The 15,855-nt window shown below is 37.8% G+C and overlaps 2 protein-coding genes across 4 annotated transcripts in view; both read right to left on the bottom strand.

The window, feature by feature from the left end:
- dock11 (dedicator of cytokinesis 11) overlaps nucleotides 1-4,997 on the bottom strand; it is an 85,957-nt gene extending 80,960 nt beyond the window's left edge. For all 3 annotated transcript variants that reach the window (XM_041985411.1, XM_041985412.1, XM_041985413.1), the window contains exon 1: nucleotides 4,720-4,997. In XM_041985411.1, coding sequence (XP_041841345.1) covers nucleotides 4,720-4,824 — 105 coding nt within the window. In that variant the 5' untranslated portion in view covers nucleotides 4,825-4,997. The remainder of the gene's footprint in view (nucleotides 1-4,719) is intronic.
- Nucleotides 4,998-9,362: 4,365 nt separating this feature from the next.
- On the bottom strand, nucleotides 9,363-13,718 carry haus4 (HAUS augmin-like complex, subunit 4). The gene is made up of 9 exons (XM_041985462.1): nucleotides 13,540-13,718; nucleotides 13,127-13,266; nucleotides 12,851-12,982; nucleotides 12,621-12,761; nucleotides 12,385-12,481; nucleotides 12,123-12,268; nucleotides 10,296-10,426; nucleotides 10,052-10,120; nucleotides 9,363-9,936 (listed from the first exon to the last, which is right to left on the bottom strand). Exons 1-9 carry the CDS (start codon nucleotides 13,604-13,606, stop codon nucleotides 9,750-9,752), a joined length of 1,110 nt encoding a protein of 369 aa, XP_041841396.1. The 5' UTR covers nucleotides 13,607-13,718; the 3' UTR covers nucleotides 9,363-9,749.
- Between the last annotated feature and the right edge of the window lie 2,137 nt (nucleotides 13,719-15,855).

The following is a 15,855-nucleotide window of genomic DNA, read 5'->3' as shown; positions in this document are numbered from 1 at the left end:
ATATTTATGTTAATATTGGCTGGGTTTTGCTTATCGGACCAATACCGATATGTTAAAAAATTACTAACATCGGGCGATTCTGATATTAAAGCTGATATATTGTGCATCCCTACAAAATTTAATTAAAACAAATAAAAAAAACTCTTTGTGTGAAAGGTTTGAGAGAATAGTGAACTCTAATCATTTTCATGAAAGTCACATTTCAGATTTTGTCATGGTGATACAGCTAAACAGTGTGTTTGTGTCCTGTTGGTATTGTTTGGTTTTCTTAATCACATACATGAGACAATCAGAGAGAAGGAAGCAGTTTGATTATGGCCAAAATCAGATAAGATCATTTTCACATCAATAAAACATAAATTTAGCAGCATTTTTACTGACTTTGGGAGCCTCATGAACAAATCTAGCTAATCATCTATAACATGTTACAGCCTGCATGGTGACTGGGTGGGTTCCTCCACCCGTTAATGAAAAACAGCACACTCGGTAAGATAGAAAAAAAACGTTCAGAATGTGTTAAATATTTTTGGCTGGATTAACCTGACTGAGCATCACTAGCATTCCAGTTAGGTTAAAATCTGGACTTTGGATCACGTCAGCACCTTTTCCTTTTTCAGCCATTCTGCTGCAGACCTGCTCTGTGTTTGGGATCATTGTCCTGCTGCATGAGACGGTTTCAGACAACCGGACAGATGGACTCACACGTGGCTCTAGATTACTTTGGTATCCAGAGTTCATGGTCCTGATCATCATCCCTCCACCACCATTGTACCATAAGTGTTGTGGTTTGTTCAGATGCAGCTCTGCAACGCTAAGCCGCGCTGCCATGTTCTTTTTAGAGTGAAGAGGCTTTCTCTTCCAACTCTTCCAAACAAGCCATACTTGTCGTTAACTTTAACATTTAATGGGGCCCTATGAAATCTGTTTTATTCTTTTCAGCATTCAGTGTTTTCTGCTAGTAACTACATGTTCTCAAGGGGAGGTGCATCTAATCATGTGGTGGATGTATAAAATTTCAACAGTTCAATGGAAAAATATATTTTTATTGAAGATATTATTATAGAGAGGAAATTATAGCCCTAGAGGTCTCTATGACACACTTGCTGGACAGAAAAGGGCTTCTGAGACAAAGATTCAGGATTCAAAGGCCAGGATTCAGACCTTTTCTGACGTCCACTCCTGGGAAAAAGCTGTCTTGAATGCTTTCCACTTGTGAATAATATTTCTCTCTGTAGAAAGATTTGGAGTTTGGAAAAGACCTTATGTCCCTTCACAGTGATCACTGCTGATGTCTTTCCTCCTTGGCATTGTGGTAAAACCCACGATAATGCTGCAGAAGAGTAAGCTGACAAAACTTCAGGTCAAACTGATCTGCAGCTCCTGGCTGTGGATTCCTTTGAAAGTAGTGAGGATGGACTCAGTAGTAATGTTCACTTGAGATTGTATATACCTATGTTCTGATGCATAAAACTTACAACTGAAAGGAGGTTTATTTTTCATGTTTCAGGAAGTGATCTGTTTTTATAACAAAACCTGACCCTGTCTTGTTTCCTGACCCAGCTTTCATTAACCAGCTCTTGGCTAGGGCCTCCTGTACAGGGGAGAGCATGAGCAGCGTGCAGTAGAGAAGATACACCAATCCTAACATGTAGCACACTAAAATGAAGAGAAGAAACTCGGCTAAAGGACAACAAACACCATTTAAACCCCATGTAATAATATGGGAATAAATCAGGAACACGAGGAACAGCAACCCTGACCCTACCACTTTAAAGTGTCTAAACACACAAACAGCTGTCATGTGAAAGCAGAGACTCTGTTGTCCATCTCATCTCTGGACGACAGCTTTGCAAGCTATCAGCCAAAGAGGAGCAAAGAAAAAAATAAAACAGAAATCATGTCTTACTTTTGCCGTTTTGTGGTGACGAGTTTGATTCCAGCTCTAAAAACTCTGCTAATGGATTACTTTACTCATTCCTAGGATTACTTTACTCATTCTTACTTTACTCATTCCTAGGATTACTTTACTCATCCCTAGGATTACTTTACTCATTCTTACGACTACTGTACTCATTCTTACTTTATTCATTCCTAGGATTACTTTACTCATTCCTAGGATTACTTTACTCATCCCTAGGATTACTTTACTCATTCTTAGGGTTACTTTACTCATTCCTAGGATTACTTTACTCATCCCTAGGATTACTTTACTCATTCTTACGACTACTGTACACATTCTTACTTTACTCATTCCTAGGATTACTTTACTCATTCCTAGGACTACTTTACTTATTTCTAGGATTACTTTACTCATTCCTAGGATTACTTTACTCATTCTTACTTTACTCATTCCTAGGATTACTTTACTCAATCCTGGGATTACTTTACTCATTCCTAGATGAACTGGGCTGCTTTCTTCTGGTTTTCACTTAAACTAATGTACTTTTCTCTAAGGAGGAGATAAACATTTACATTTTCTACTGTGTTCCAGGTGAATTTACTCCAACACAGTAACAAATATCTTGATTCTGACAATTCTGTTGTAATCTCATGTCTCAGCTTGATTTCGAGACCCAAGATTATACATCCCTTGTAGTCGTTAAGATATACTTCATTTATTTTGGGTATGTCATTTCAGACTGGAGACAGAACAAATAAGCCTTGAGAATACTGTCAAATGAGCATGATGGTTACTCTTATAAATGTTTTCAGCCAAGCAAAGTATTTAGATTATGTGTACAACCTTGAACTGTGATTTAATTTCTATTTTACAGCATCCCAGCTTACTTGGAAACTAGATTGTAGAATCAAGTCTTTGTTCGCTTGCCCTTTAAGGATTTTATGCAATAGACCACTTAACACAGATGAAGTTAGAAGGTTTATCTGAATTGTTTAAAGGAAAATATCAGATCTTCTTGTAAACTTTGGCCAAATGAAGAAGTCAGAAACAAACCAACAAACACAGTCACAGAGGAAACACGGTCACAGCAAGCCTGAGGGAATCCCCCCCTCCCTTACACAAAACACTGTTTGTCCTCTGATACCAGACCAGCCATTCACACCACAAAACCAGCAGCTGAATATCTTTCTCTGAGGAGAAATTCACACACACACACACATCATATGTGGTTGCAAACCCAAGCAGACACACAACACTTCCACTTCTGTTGTGAAAATCAGAACCCTATCACAAGATTATTCAGTTGGGAGACTCTGCGTCACACTCATGAAGACGATCATCATAAGACTGGAGAATAATTCCAGGGGAACAAGAGTTTGTCTCCAAGACAGATTCATTCAGCACTTAGATTTAAAACATCACAAATGAGACAAGTGGACAAAACAAGATATCAGCATCCACGTGGTTGAAGCTCATTTTCTGGTCTAACAGCTGCCCACATGCACATAATAAAAACATAGCTGGGACCTCACAGCACCCCCTCCCAGATGGGGGACCAGGGTCTCTGATCCAGGATTTTTGGGGCAGATTCTCCATTTTATTTTTACTTTATACTATTAGCATTGTGATACTTTTTCTCTTTCTTTTTTACCTTCATCATCCATATTATTATTATTTTATAAATACATATATATTATTACCTTCTTTAAATGATTATCATAATCAACAGGATTTTTTATTATTTTCTTATATTATTTTAATGCTGTTAGTATTGTGATCATTTTTCTGTTTTTATCGTTACCATCATTATCATTCATATTTTTTATTTTATAATTATTTTATCACTAATGTTTTATTTTTATGCAAATACAATTGTGATTATTATCATTTTTCCTCTTTTTAAAATTACCTTCATCATTATCATGTGTTTTTTTTTTTTTTTTAGTCATTACCATCATTAACGGGATCACTATGACTTTTTTTATTTATGTAATTCACCTACTGGATGAATCATATTTATACAGACAGACCCACTCCTTGCACCACTTTTTACATTCCAATCTCATTCCACTGTTTTCTTTTGTTCATTTTCTCTGTTGCTTATGTCCTGTCTTATCATGTATGTCTTCAAACTCATATAATCACTACACACACATATGAATGCTGCATCAGCAAGATGTTAAATGGTCTTCATCTCATTCCTCTGCATGTAACCCCCCCTCATTTCTGCAGCCACCAGCACTGCTGTTCATTCACATGTCGGAGGACATGAAATTCTAGTCTTTGTGCACCCACCATTATAACCCACATCGCCCCCACATCGCCACGACAGACAAAACACACACTACTGACTGCCCGGCTTTCCCTTAAACTATGTGGCAGAAATAAAGAAAAGAAGGGGAAGCCATGCCGCAGCTGGCCAACTGGAGCTGGCACCGCTCTTCATCCGCCAGCACACAAAAGGGGGAGACTGGGTTAAAAAAAAATCCTGCGTGCTCCGTGGACAATGTCACGCTGATTTGTGCTGAAATAAAAGAAAACACGTGTGGGCGCTTAAAGTCATGGTGCGTCTAACCGCTCCGTAAATGACCACATATAAGAAACGCACGCGCCGCACAGCAGCGGTAACGGTCATCTTAGTGGGACAAGAGGGTAAAATAAACTAAACACAAAAAAGAAAGAGGAAAAAAGTCTAATAAAATAGGTTTAAGTGTTTTGTTTTGGTTTTTTTTTCCTAAAAGAAGACAGAGCAGAGAAGAGTTGGAAAGCTAACCGGTTAAGTTACATTCCTGTTAGCTAAAAATGACCGGAGAGCTCACCACCAGGTCCACGGTGCTCCTCACAGCCTCCGACACGCTCTGCCTGACTTCCGCGGCTGTCCCGGGTTTGCTTAACCTCTTTGTGAATTTTCGCACCTCAGACATGGCGCCCCCCTGGTTAAAATCCACTTGTCAGGAGCCGGTGTGAATATGACCATGTGGACGGAGCGGCAGTGACAGACGGCCAGATGTGGGATTGTGTCGGAGGGGGAACCAGCCAGCGGTTCACGTCGCGAGGCGGGGCCGTTACCGCTGCTGCAGCTGCTGGTGATGATGGTGGCGGTGATGATGAGACAGAAGCACAGAGACGTTTAACAGTGCGAGATGCGTCACTCTTACTCGCTTCCGTTTCTCCGCAATGTGAGAAACGCTGACGTGACAAAGATCGTCAATATAAGAAGATGACAACACATTCAATATTTAACTTTTTTAATCAAATGAAGTGTTGACGAAGAAATTAGGTAATGTGACGACTTGAATCCTAAATTAATGTTTTTGACTCGCAGTTATGGGAGATATGAGTTCATTTAGAGTGTGATTTACAAAATGCAGTTCCTGTTTTAAAAAAGAAGAAAAAAAAAAACAAAACATTACATGGACCATATTGGACACATTTCCCTTACTTTTTCTTGGAATAGTTTCAACAAGGTGTTGGAAACACTTCTCAGAGATTTTGCTCCATATTGACATGATAGCATCACGTCACAAAGTTGTTGCAGATTGGTCAGCTGCACATCCATGATGAAAATCTCCAGTTCCTCCACATCTCAAAGCTGCTCTGCTGGATTGAGATCTGGCGACTGTGGAGGTCATTAGAGTCTCATCCACATCATTACACCACCAGCATCCTGAAGTGTTGATCCAAGGCAAGATGTGTCTTGTTTTCATGATGTGTCCACCAAATTCTGAGCCTAGCATCTGAATGTGGAGCTGAAATGGAGACTCATCAGACCAGCAATGTTTCTCCATCTTCTATTGTCCAGTGTTGGTGAGTCTGTGTGAATTGTAGCCTCAGTTTCCTGTTCTTAGCTGACAGGAGGCACCTGCTGTGGTCTTCTGCTGCTGTAGCCCATCTGCTTCAAGGTTGGATGTATTGTGTGTTCAGAGATGCCATTCTGCAGACCTTGGTTAGAACCAGTGCTTATTTGACTTCCTGTTGCCTTTCTATCATCTCCAACCAGTCTGCCCATTCTCCTCTGACCTCAGCAAGACATTTTGGTCCAGACAACTGCTGCTCACTGGATATTTTCTCTTCATCAGACCATTCTCTGTAAACTAGAGATGGTTGTGTGTGAAAATCCCAGTAAGCAGACCAACAACCATGCCACATTCAAAGTGACTTAAATCCTCGTTCTTCCTCCTCCAACTCATGCTCAGTTTGAGCTTCAGCCATGTCTACATGTCTTAATGTATTAAGGTGCTGCCATGTGATTGGCTGATGAGATATTTGCATTAACAAGTGTTGTACAGGTGGACCTAATAAAGTGACTGATGAGTGTATATCATATATAAAATGACACTCCCATCTTGTGGATGATGCTGCAAACTGCAGGAAAATCACCTCAAAGGGGCATTTTATGTCTGCATCAACGCTCTATGAGGTTTAATTCTATAATATTGTGCTTTTAAGAGTAATTTATTTTGTTATTTTATACATTCTGATGCTGGTGGATCATTACTAGGTTGTAAGAAGAGCTTCAAAGTGCCAAAAGAAGAAAAAGGAGCACACACACTATCACAACCTCCTGATGGCAAAGGCAGAGAGACATGATTGGATTGTTGAGCTGCACAAGGAACACACCCTCTCTGTCGAGGTTGGACACAGTTAGTCATTTTAAATTTCTTAAACGATCCTGAGTTTTCAAACAAAAAAATGCTGAGTTATAGAATCCAACGGGCTGTACATGAAGACAAAGGCTGCTGTTGGCTATGTGGAGATGTTGCAGAGGACATCCCTCTTGATCAAGGGCTTGAGCCTTGTCTGTGCAGTAATGGCCGAGTCTTTCAGTTGTCACTATGTCTGCCTCACTAATGGTTTCTTAATGGAGAGTAGTATCGCTTTTTTTTTTTGGCTTCACCACATGAAGCAACATTTCCACAAGCCTCCTTGAAACACTTGCATCGAGCATCCCTAAACAACTACTTAGAACAATGAACATGAATAGTGAAACTACTCATTACTGAGCCGGAGTCTTTATGGGGCTCCAAGCAGAATTTGATTTTTGGGGGGCCCCTAGACCACCTCAGCACCACCTGTGCTTAACTTTTACAGGTGTTTAATGCCTTTAAATACACTCTAAATGTAACACGCCCATTCATTCACACTGTTTGTAGTAATGCGTGGAAACATACTTTTAATGAAGAAAAATGGTTTAGTATTAATTTGCACTTGTTATATGCAGAAAGATGCAAATTTGTATTTGAAAGTAAGAGAAAACACCAGCAGACAAGACAAAATCCTGAATTTTGGTCCCTGAGGGGCGGTGTCCTGCAGGTTTTATTCTTTTTATTTGTTACAATTTTATTTAAATTATTCAATTATGTATTTGTGTTTTTTTTTTATGATTTATTCTTTGTTTTGTTTTGTTTTTTTTTTAGCCTAAATGGTCTTAAACTTTTGATCGGTTGGTGAATAGCCAGTTTGAGTTTAGATGCAGTTGTCAAAAAATTTCCTACTCTTTAGTTTTTATCTCTTTCTCCTTCAGGAGGGTATTTTTTATTTAAATTAGAACATATCACACCAGTTCACTCCTGTTGCAAACAGAATCACCTTCTCATAACTGTGCTCACAGCAGCCACCCAAAAAGTTCATGAGGTTGTTATCAACTATCTGCAGTCAGTTGTTCCCTCATTTTAGAAAAACAGCTTCAGTTTTAACTTTAATCTGTAGATGTGAGTATTAACAGCATGAAATTTCCCTCCTTTCTACCTTCAGAGGGATCATACATTTTTCCTATAGGTGCTCCTGATGATCGTCTGCTTTGTTTTCTTACAGATGCTGTAGGATGTTTTGTGTTAAGTTTCACATCTGCAACATGTTCACCAGTGATCCTCAACATTGGAAGTCTGCAGGGTTGTGTCCTCAGCCCTGTCCTCTTCATCCTCTTCACGCAGAGCTGCTCTGCCATCCAACCCACCAACATGGTTGGGAAGTTTGTGGACCACCATGGTGGATCTCATATCCAACAACGATGAGACCCACTACAGAAAAAAAGGTCCAGAGTCTCACAAAATGCTGTTCCAAAAACAATCAAGTTCTTGACATCAACAAATCAGGGAGGTTCTAGTAGATTCCAGGAGGTCCAGGAAGACTGAGGACGTTCCTCTCTGCATGCACGCAGAGGGAAGTAGAGCGTGTGGACAGCATCAAGTTCCTGGACATCCACATTTCCTCTGATCTTTCCTGGAGTGTGAACACTTCACACCTAGTGAAGAAGGTCCAACAGCAGCTCTTTTTTCTTAGAAAGTTGAAGCGGTGGTGAACTTCTACAGAACCTCCATGGACAGCATCCTGTGTCTCAGTGTGACGGTGTGGTATAGCAGCTGCATAGCACAGGACAAAAGGAACTTAGCCCAGGTGGTGAGGACAGCTCAGGGGATTGTGGGCCGCCGTCTACCAGATCTGGACTTTATCTACACTGCCCGAGTCCAGAGGAGGGCCAGATGCATTGCAGCTGACCCCACCCACCGGGGCAATGTGCTGTTTGTACTGCTTCCATCAGAAAAGTTGTACAGGAGCATTAAAACCACCACAAAAAGACTCATACAGCTTCTTCCCATAGTACTCTCACACATACGCTGAAGAATCACACTCTCTCAGACACACACACCTCCATCCTTGCACTAGGATGCACTTTATCCACCCTGTAAATATTACTGTTTGCTGGGAATTCTCTTTATCTGTAAATAGAGGTGTTCTTATATCTTAATTTTTTACTTATCTATGACCCTGTTATTTTTCTATTTTCTTATTTGTGTGCTAAACCCAGGCCCTCCTCTTTTGTTATGCTTGCATGACAATAAAGATCTTGAATCTTGAATAACATGCAGTCATCTCAGAATCTTTATTTCTCTAAATTCTTTTTTGTTCACTTCATTTACTTATCTTGTCCTTGAAAGTTACCCTTGCATCACTTTAGATTGTATTTTCATATTTTAAATACAAATGATAGAATTTTAAGAACATTATTGATCTTTTACTTCAAAAGTACTTATTTATACATGTAAGCAGATCAGTGAGTCGATGAATTTGTGAAAGGTAAGGGTGTCAAAATTAGGTATAAAAGGAGTGCCTTCCAAGTCTTTTCAATCAAGGATAGGTCACAGTTATAAAATTTAAAAATAAAAAATAAAAAATAAAATTAAAGCAAGCCAACGAAAGTTACTCTTTTGGATGCATAATGAAAAATTACCCATTTAGGTATTAGTAATTTAGAAAGCTAACTTTTCTGGAAATGAGCTTTGCATTTTCCACCCCTAAAAGTTCACCTTTAGTTTTTTTTTTTTTAAGTTTAGTTTACCTTTTAGGGGTGGGAATACAGTACAGTATTTAAGAAAATTTACACAACTTTTCTGGGATTAGTCTTTGAACATCCCCCTAAAATTAAAGTGGGTTGTCAAATATGACATCAAGAAAAAAAAAACAACTTTAATACTTTTATTTGAGAACAAGGTAATTTATCAAGCAGATGCTTTACAGGTGTCCTAAACAACTGAAACAATTAGATGGATTTTGTGTTGTCTGTTAATAATGTGACTCAATCGGATGTGTAACATACTCAGTAAACTCATATCTTATTAAAAGAGACACAAATAAACCAAACTAGCTCTTATTACAATTACCATAGCGACGGACCAAAGAGGCGTCGCTATTTTAAGAAAACTGCATCTATGAAACATTTTTCAGTCAGGAGAAAAGACAAAAGTCCACTTTTTTTTTTGTTGCATTTAGCCGGTAACATGTCATTCTGTGCAATTACTTATTATGAAAAGGGAAATGCTAGCTGTTAGCTCAACATCACGCGTTAGCTTTACTTGTTACTGTACTGGGTCAGTTCCTTCAGAGCCCAGTGTTTCATCTCTATCTCCTGACGTAATCTGCAGTACTCTTCTGCCAGCGTCTCAAACTCTTTTCCTAAGATCTCAAAGGACGACAGCTTTAACTCAACGCTCTGCTTCTCAGCTGTACAGGCCTTCAGCTCAGACTCCAGCTTCTCCCTGCAACAGATGCAGCAGCAGAGAAATGTTGGACATGTGCAACAGCATCAGCCACAAAGTGGATTTAAAACACACATTCGCAGGTTAAAAACAGCTGGAACAAACATCGACTTGCCTTATCTTTCGATGCGCAGAAATTGTGTCAGGTGTGTACGTCTCCAACTGAATTTCCACCATCTCCATCCTTTGAAGGAAGAACAGACTTTAGCTGATGCATTTTTGCTGTTTTTCGAGGGTCAACACTCAAACATTTTAGCACAAAAATTTCCAAACATCTAATCATCGTACTCCATCATGCATTTATTTTTCTCATATTTAACTAATGTACTAAAGCAGGCAAAGCACTGCAAACTGCTTACTTTATCTTCTGTAAGACTAGGTCACATTTGCCTTCAAAGTAATCCAATTTTTTCCGGTCCAAATCTGTCTGGATCTTCAGCCGGTGCTCTAAGATGAGAGTCTGAAGGAGCTGAATGCACTTAGTCAGTTCCTAGTTAGTGTGAGAAAGAAGGAAACATTAAATATTGTTGTGACAAATTAAAGTTATTTTGGATTCAGTTCTTATTCAGGCCGAACGACATCAGGAAAACATTTCAAATCACTGTAAACTATTGAGACGACAGGATTTGCTACATATAAAAAATACTTCTGTATATGAGGCTAATCTCAGGTGTTTTAGGGCGGCGCTGTGGTGTGGTGGTTAGCACCGAGGCCTCACAGTAAGAAGGTCCCTGGTTCGAGCCTCTGTTGGGGGGCGCTGGCCTGTTATGTTCTCTCCGTGTATGCGTGGGTTCTCTCCAGGTACTCTGGCTTCCTCCCACCATCCAAACACATGCAAGTCAGGCTAAACTGATCACTCTAAATTGTCCCTCGAAGTGAGTGGGTGTGTGAATGGTTCTTTCTGTGTTGGCCCTGCAATGGATTGGTGACCTGTCCAGGTGTTCCTGCCTCTCACCTACTAAAATACTGGGATAGGCTCCAGCTTCCGTAATGGACAAAGCGGTACAGAGAATGAATATCAGGTGTTTCAACCAGCACTGAATTCTACTTCTGTACCCGTGCATGCTGGGTAGGGTAGGTGTAGCTCATGCACAGAAGCAGAACTTCCTCTAATTGGAATGCAGCCCTCATGAACATACCTCTGATTGTCCCATTTCATGTCAATAAATATTTGCGATATTGATGCTGCGCAAGCTATAACATTTTACTATATTGTGGAGCTCTAATAATTCTGCATAAATATGACCTAAAATCTGACTTTCATTTATATAAAGAAGGAAAGTCCAGTAAACTTAAAATATGATTCAAAGATAAATATAAATTAAGAAAATAAATTAACTCAAAATAAAATAAAAAAATTTTTTATGAAAGTAAATTAGAATAAAGTACAATAAAATAAGTAAAAACAAATTAAAGGTGGCTAAAAAAATTAAAATGTTAGTCCTCAGTTAAATTTATAAAATTATTATTATTTAATAATGATATCAGAAAATCCAGGGCGACTAACATCTACCCCAGTAATGATCAACAAACTAAAACAACTCCAAGAGGAGGTGGAACCATGAAGGAGACGTCCTCATTTTTCATTCGGCTTAAAACCAAAATGTTCCCCCTGTGAGGTGAAATAATAATATAATAATATTAATAACAATAATATACATGTAAATATCAACAAATTCTTGCCAGAATATTGTTGGTCTACTGCCTCAAAATAAACACTGGGTGGCAGTAAAGCTCCTCATGTACTGCTGAAAATGACATAAAAATATATGTATGTTCAGTTTCACTCAACTGGTTTTTCAGAGCTGAGTTATAATTAGGAGAAATACTTGTGATCATCTCAAGTATTTGCCATTAAATGATCATTTAATAATCGTGACAGCTCAAGCAAGTGCATGTCATCATACTGACTAATGGAACAAAGAATTATTTTAATGCATCATTTTCCCAAACAAATAAAAAGAAAACATACAAAATAATTGTGAGTTATTACTTATTTCTGCCTGCCTTTATATAACTTTGAAACTCATGAGAAAACCCAATAAGGTCAGGGTTAGTTTTATGCATAAATATTTAGGTACATTATATTTATATGTAAAATTTTAATTTGACTATTCAAAAAGTGCAACTTTTTTTAATGATGCAAAACTACAAAAGCAGATGTATAAATCTACACAAACACTTACAGAGAGGTAGAGCTGGGTCTGTTGTTGCAAAAGAAATGTGTTTTCCCGACAGAGTTCCTTTAGATTTTCTGCTCTTTTCTTCTCTTTCTCCAGCAGGGCTGACAAATGAGCCAATTTGATGGTCTTAAGACCCTCACTCTCATTCTCTAGAGGCAATAACAAAAACATCATCCTTGACATTGTGTCAGAAACACGAGGTGATATGAAGGTTCTGGAAATAAAAGTACATTTTACAGATCTCATGAGCTTGTTGCTACTTTACCCCATTCAGGCTGATAATAAGAGAGCAGGCTCAAACACTTTCCCTTCAGATGCTTCTCCAGCTGTCTGGGCAGACCCTGTCGCATTCGTTGCACATTCTGGTGAAGACAAATACAGCATGCTTTTAGAGAATAGATGTGAAACTTGCTACATTTCCTATGCATAATCTATTCAAATCTAGAAATAAAACATCACTGAAAAGAAGAGTAAAACTCTGTACATGAACAAACTCATTACCTTCTCTAACGGCATGAGCTCCATTATGTGTTGGCTTGTCAGGCCCAGTACAGAGGGCTGGTCCTGGTTGGTGGTGCTACTGGGATCCAGCTGTTTGACACACTTAGCCACGAGCAGACACTTCTCCATTGTTTCATAGAACTGCATGTAAAGTTAATGTTACATCAGGTGCAAAGAAAGCTGCAAATGTGCAGCATTTACAGGATGCCAAATCTTAGAAAAAAAAATACCATGTTCTGGTCAGGAGGTACAGTGGTATGGTGTTTTTTAACAGAGTGGTCCTGGATCATCTCTTGTAGACCTCTGTAGAGGCTCTCAGAACGAAGCCACTGGCGCCTCTTACTTTGCAGCTTCTGTTCAGCCTACAGAAAAGCAGCCACATGCAGACATTAACAACAGACACACACACACACACACACACACACACACACACACAAACAAACAAACAAACAAAACCCTTTCATACTCAGACATGAATTTTTTGGGGACTAAATGAGAAGCGATACCTTGTCCAGGTCTGTTTTTAGGGGGACAGTTAGTCCAGTTTTGTCCACATACTGGGTTAGAGTGGCCAGCAGTTTACAGAACTGAGGGTTCTGGGTCAGGTCGTCCTCTGTCACGTCACACAGTGGGAAGGAGGCGAGAACTGCGTAGAAACATACTTTAAAAAAAAATCAGAGGCCAAACCAAACAAGTATAAGATTTTACAAGAATAAAACAACTCGAACTAAATGCTCCAAACGTTATAGTTTCGATTACATCCCGTCTTTTTTCTGCTTTAACCATTTGTTTTTATTGTATGGAATTAACTGACCATTCATTTTCACCTATACGGTAAACAAAATGGGTTTTATTTAATATTTTACACAACTTGCTATGGTTGGAGTGGGATGAAAAAAACGTAAATGTGTTTTCTTACCCTGTTGATGTAAATTGTCACCTTTTCCGAGAAGCAACACGTCTGTTGTCTCATTACAACCGGACATTTTCCACTAAGTTGAATTTTTGGTAACAATACAGCGAAAAGGGTAAAAAAAAATGAAACTTTACTTAGCTATACGAACACGACATGAAAATGAAATATTTACTTCCTGAATCAAGTTGCGCGCGTCAACAAAAAGCCTTCCCATTGGCTGAACATCCCACGTGGCCACAGTGTTAATGACGTACAGAGTGAAAACGGATTATTTATTTATTTAGAAAATAACTGCTGTTTAAATAGATATAAAACAATTATAGAAACCAAGATAAAAAAAAAAAAATTTTAAATTTAAAATTTATAAAAAAAGGCAATCACGTCATCATGTCAAGTTATTTCTGTTGCATTTACATTTTTACTGAGGGCACATTAAACTTTGTTAAAGGTTCTATACCTGGTTTACATGTACTTTTCATGCCTTGCTATCCTAATTAAATCAAGTTAAATGTGTCAGAACTGGACCATAACTTAGAAACATATTTTCATTTCTTTAAGTAAAAATTTGTCTGCTTCAGAAATAAAATAAAATAAAATAACACATCAGCACTACTACTACTACTACTACTACTACTAATAATAATAATAATAATAATAATAATAATAATAATAATAATAATAATAATAATAATACAAATAGGCTCTACATTTTATCCATCTCTATGTCAATTGACAGCAGTGGCATCTTAGTTTAAGTTTTGCATTAATCACAATGGAATAGACCCTTTCTATCTCTCTCTCTCTCTCTTTTTAAGTAAAAGCAAAGCAGAGTATTAGTTTTTGTTTGTTTGTTTGTTTTTTAACAATACAAATAACACATCATATATTACAAACTTTGCACTTATATCAGTTAGTCTCCTCCTTCTTCCAATTTGGACATATGAAAGATGGATGCACAAAGTTTGAATGTCTTTGTCCATGTTGCTTTTACAAGATTGTAGAATGACCTTGTATTTGTAACATGAATAGCAGAACTGAGGAGCCTGCATCCTTTTGGAGTACACACTTTACACAAAAAATATTAAATTTGTTATTCTCAAGCACAACATTCCTCAATGTTAAGTGGGTCTACCTTCAACCATTTCTTGTAAAAGCTTTTTCTTTGCCACTAATAGAATAGCCTACTAAGTAGTTTTTTGTCATCGTGTGCCAGTTTTCACAATTTGCACCTAAAAACATGGTTACAAACTCAAAAGGAATGTTGACTCTAAATTAATTCTCTTTGTATATGGATCTCTTCCCAATAGGACCTAATAACCTTGCAATTCAAAAAGATATTATTGTAGCAGAAACCTTAATTTTAGTTTATATTAGTGTATTTTATATGAAGGAGCCACAGACATTCTACCTTAACTTGCAAAATAAATATGTTTGATGTTCTTATTAAGGGTCTGAACTATACGTAATTAGCTATTTCCATAAACATTCACCAAGTCGTGGCAGAACTATCCAAATAGCACATATACCATTTCTTTAACATATAGAGCTTGGATTGAAAAGTAAAAGAATTAACAAAAATACAGCTGAGTGGATATATATATATATATATATATATATATATATATATATATATATATATATATATATATATATATATATATATATATATATATATATATATATATATATGTATATATATATATATATATATATATATATATATGTACTCACTCTAGTACACAATTGTGTACTAGAGTGAGTACAAATCAAGCCCTGTGTCCACTGCTTTCTTTCCTGTATATATTGGAGCTTTAATTGTTAATCTTTATTGTGAGTATTCATGAACACTGTGGCTTTCCCCCCCTGACCCCTGCCCTCTCCTTTCTGTCTCTCACAGCTGCTTCCTCGCATCACTCCTTGTCCATATCTGATCTTCTCGTGCAGTATTTCAGCTGCTATGGAAGCTTATCATTATGAGCTTTTGCTTGATTTCTTCTACTTCTCTACTCTTGAAGTAAATTAATGATTCTTATCGTCCATGTGTGGCTGAGGGTGATACAATTTGCCAAAAGCTAAGTAAAATAAAAAAATCACAAAAATGTTTTGTTTCTTGTATTTCTGCCATGCAACTTTTAATTGAAGCATTGTATATATAGTAACTCGGCTGTGGTGCTGTTTACACAATTGCCAGTGGTCTTTGCTCATCAATGAGTGGGCAAAATTTGCTTTGGGAGCCAGTCAATTTGAGCTAAATTATAATGGACACTGGACGAAACCAATGGATTGTGTCAGAACGCAACTCTCTATATTTAATTGGTT

Source organism: Melanotaenia boesemani, chromosome 5 (genome assembly GCF_017639745.1).
Source record: "Melanotaenia boesemani isolate fMelBoe1 chromosome 5, fMelBoe1.pri, whole genome shotgun sequence".
Lineage (NCBI taxonomy): Eukaryota > Metazoa > Chordata > Actinopteri > Atheriniformes > Melanotaeniidae > Melanotaenia > Melanotaenia boesemani.
The sequence above is the reverse complement of the archived record's forward strand: the minus strand, read 5'-3'. Positions and strand labels throughout refer to the sequence as shown.

Bases quoted from the DNA above. Each gene is read 5' to 3' on its own strand.
- haus4 (XM_041985462.1), bottom strand. From the start codon at position 13,606: ATGTCCGGTTGTAATGAGACAACAGACGTGTTGCTTCTCGGAAAAGGT. The intron at 13,267-13,539 runs GTAAGAAAACAC...GTTTCTACGCAG, and splicing joins TGACAATTTACATCAACAGG to TTCTCGCCTCCTTCCCACTG. The intron at 9,937-10,051 runs GCAAGTCGATGT...CATCTGTTGCAG, and splicing joins TCTGCGCATCGAAAGATAAG to GGAGAAGCTGGAGTCTGAGC.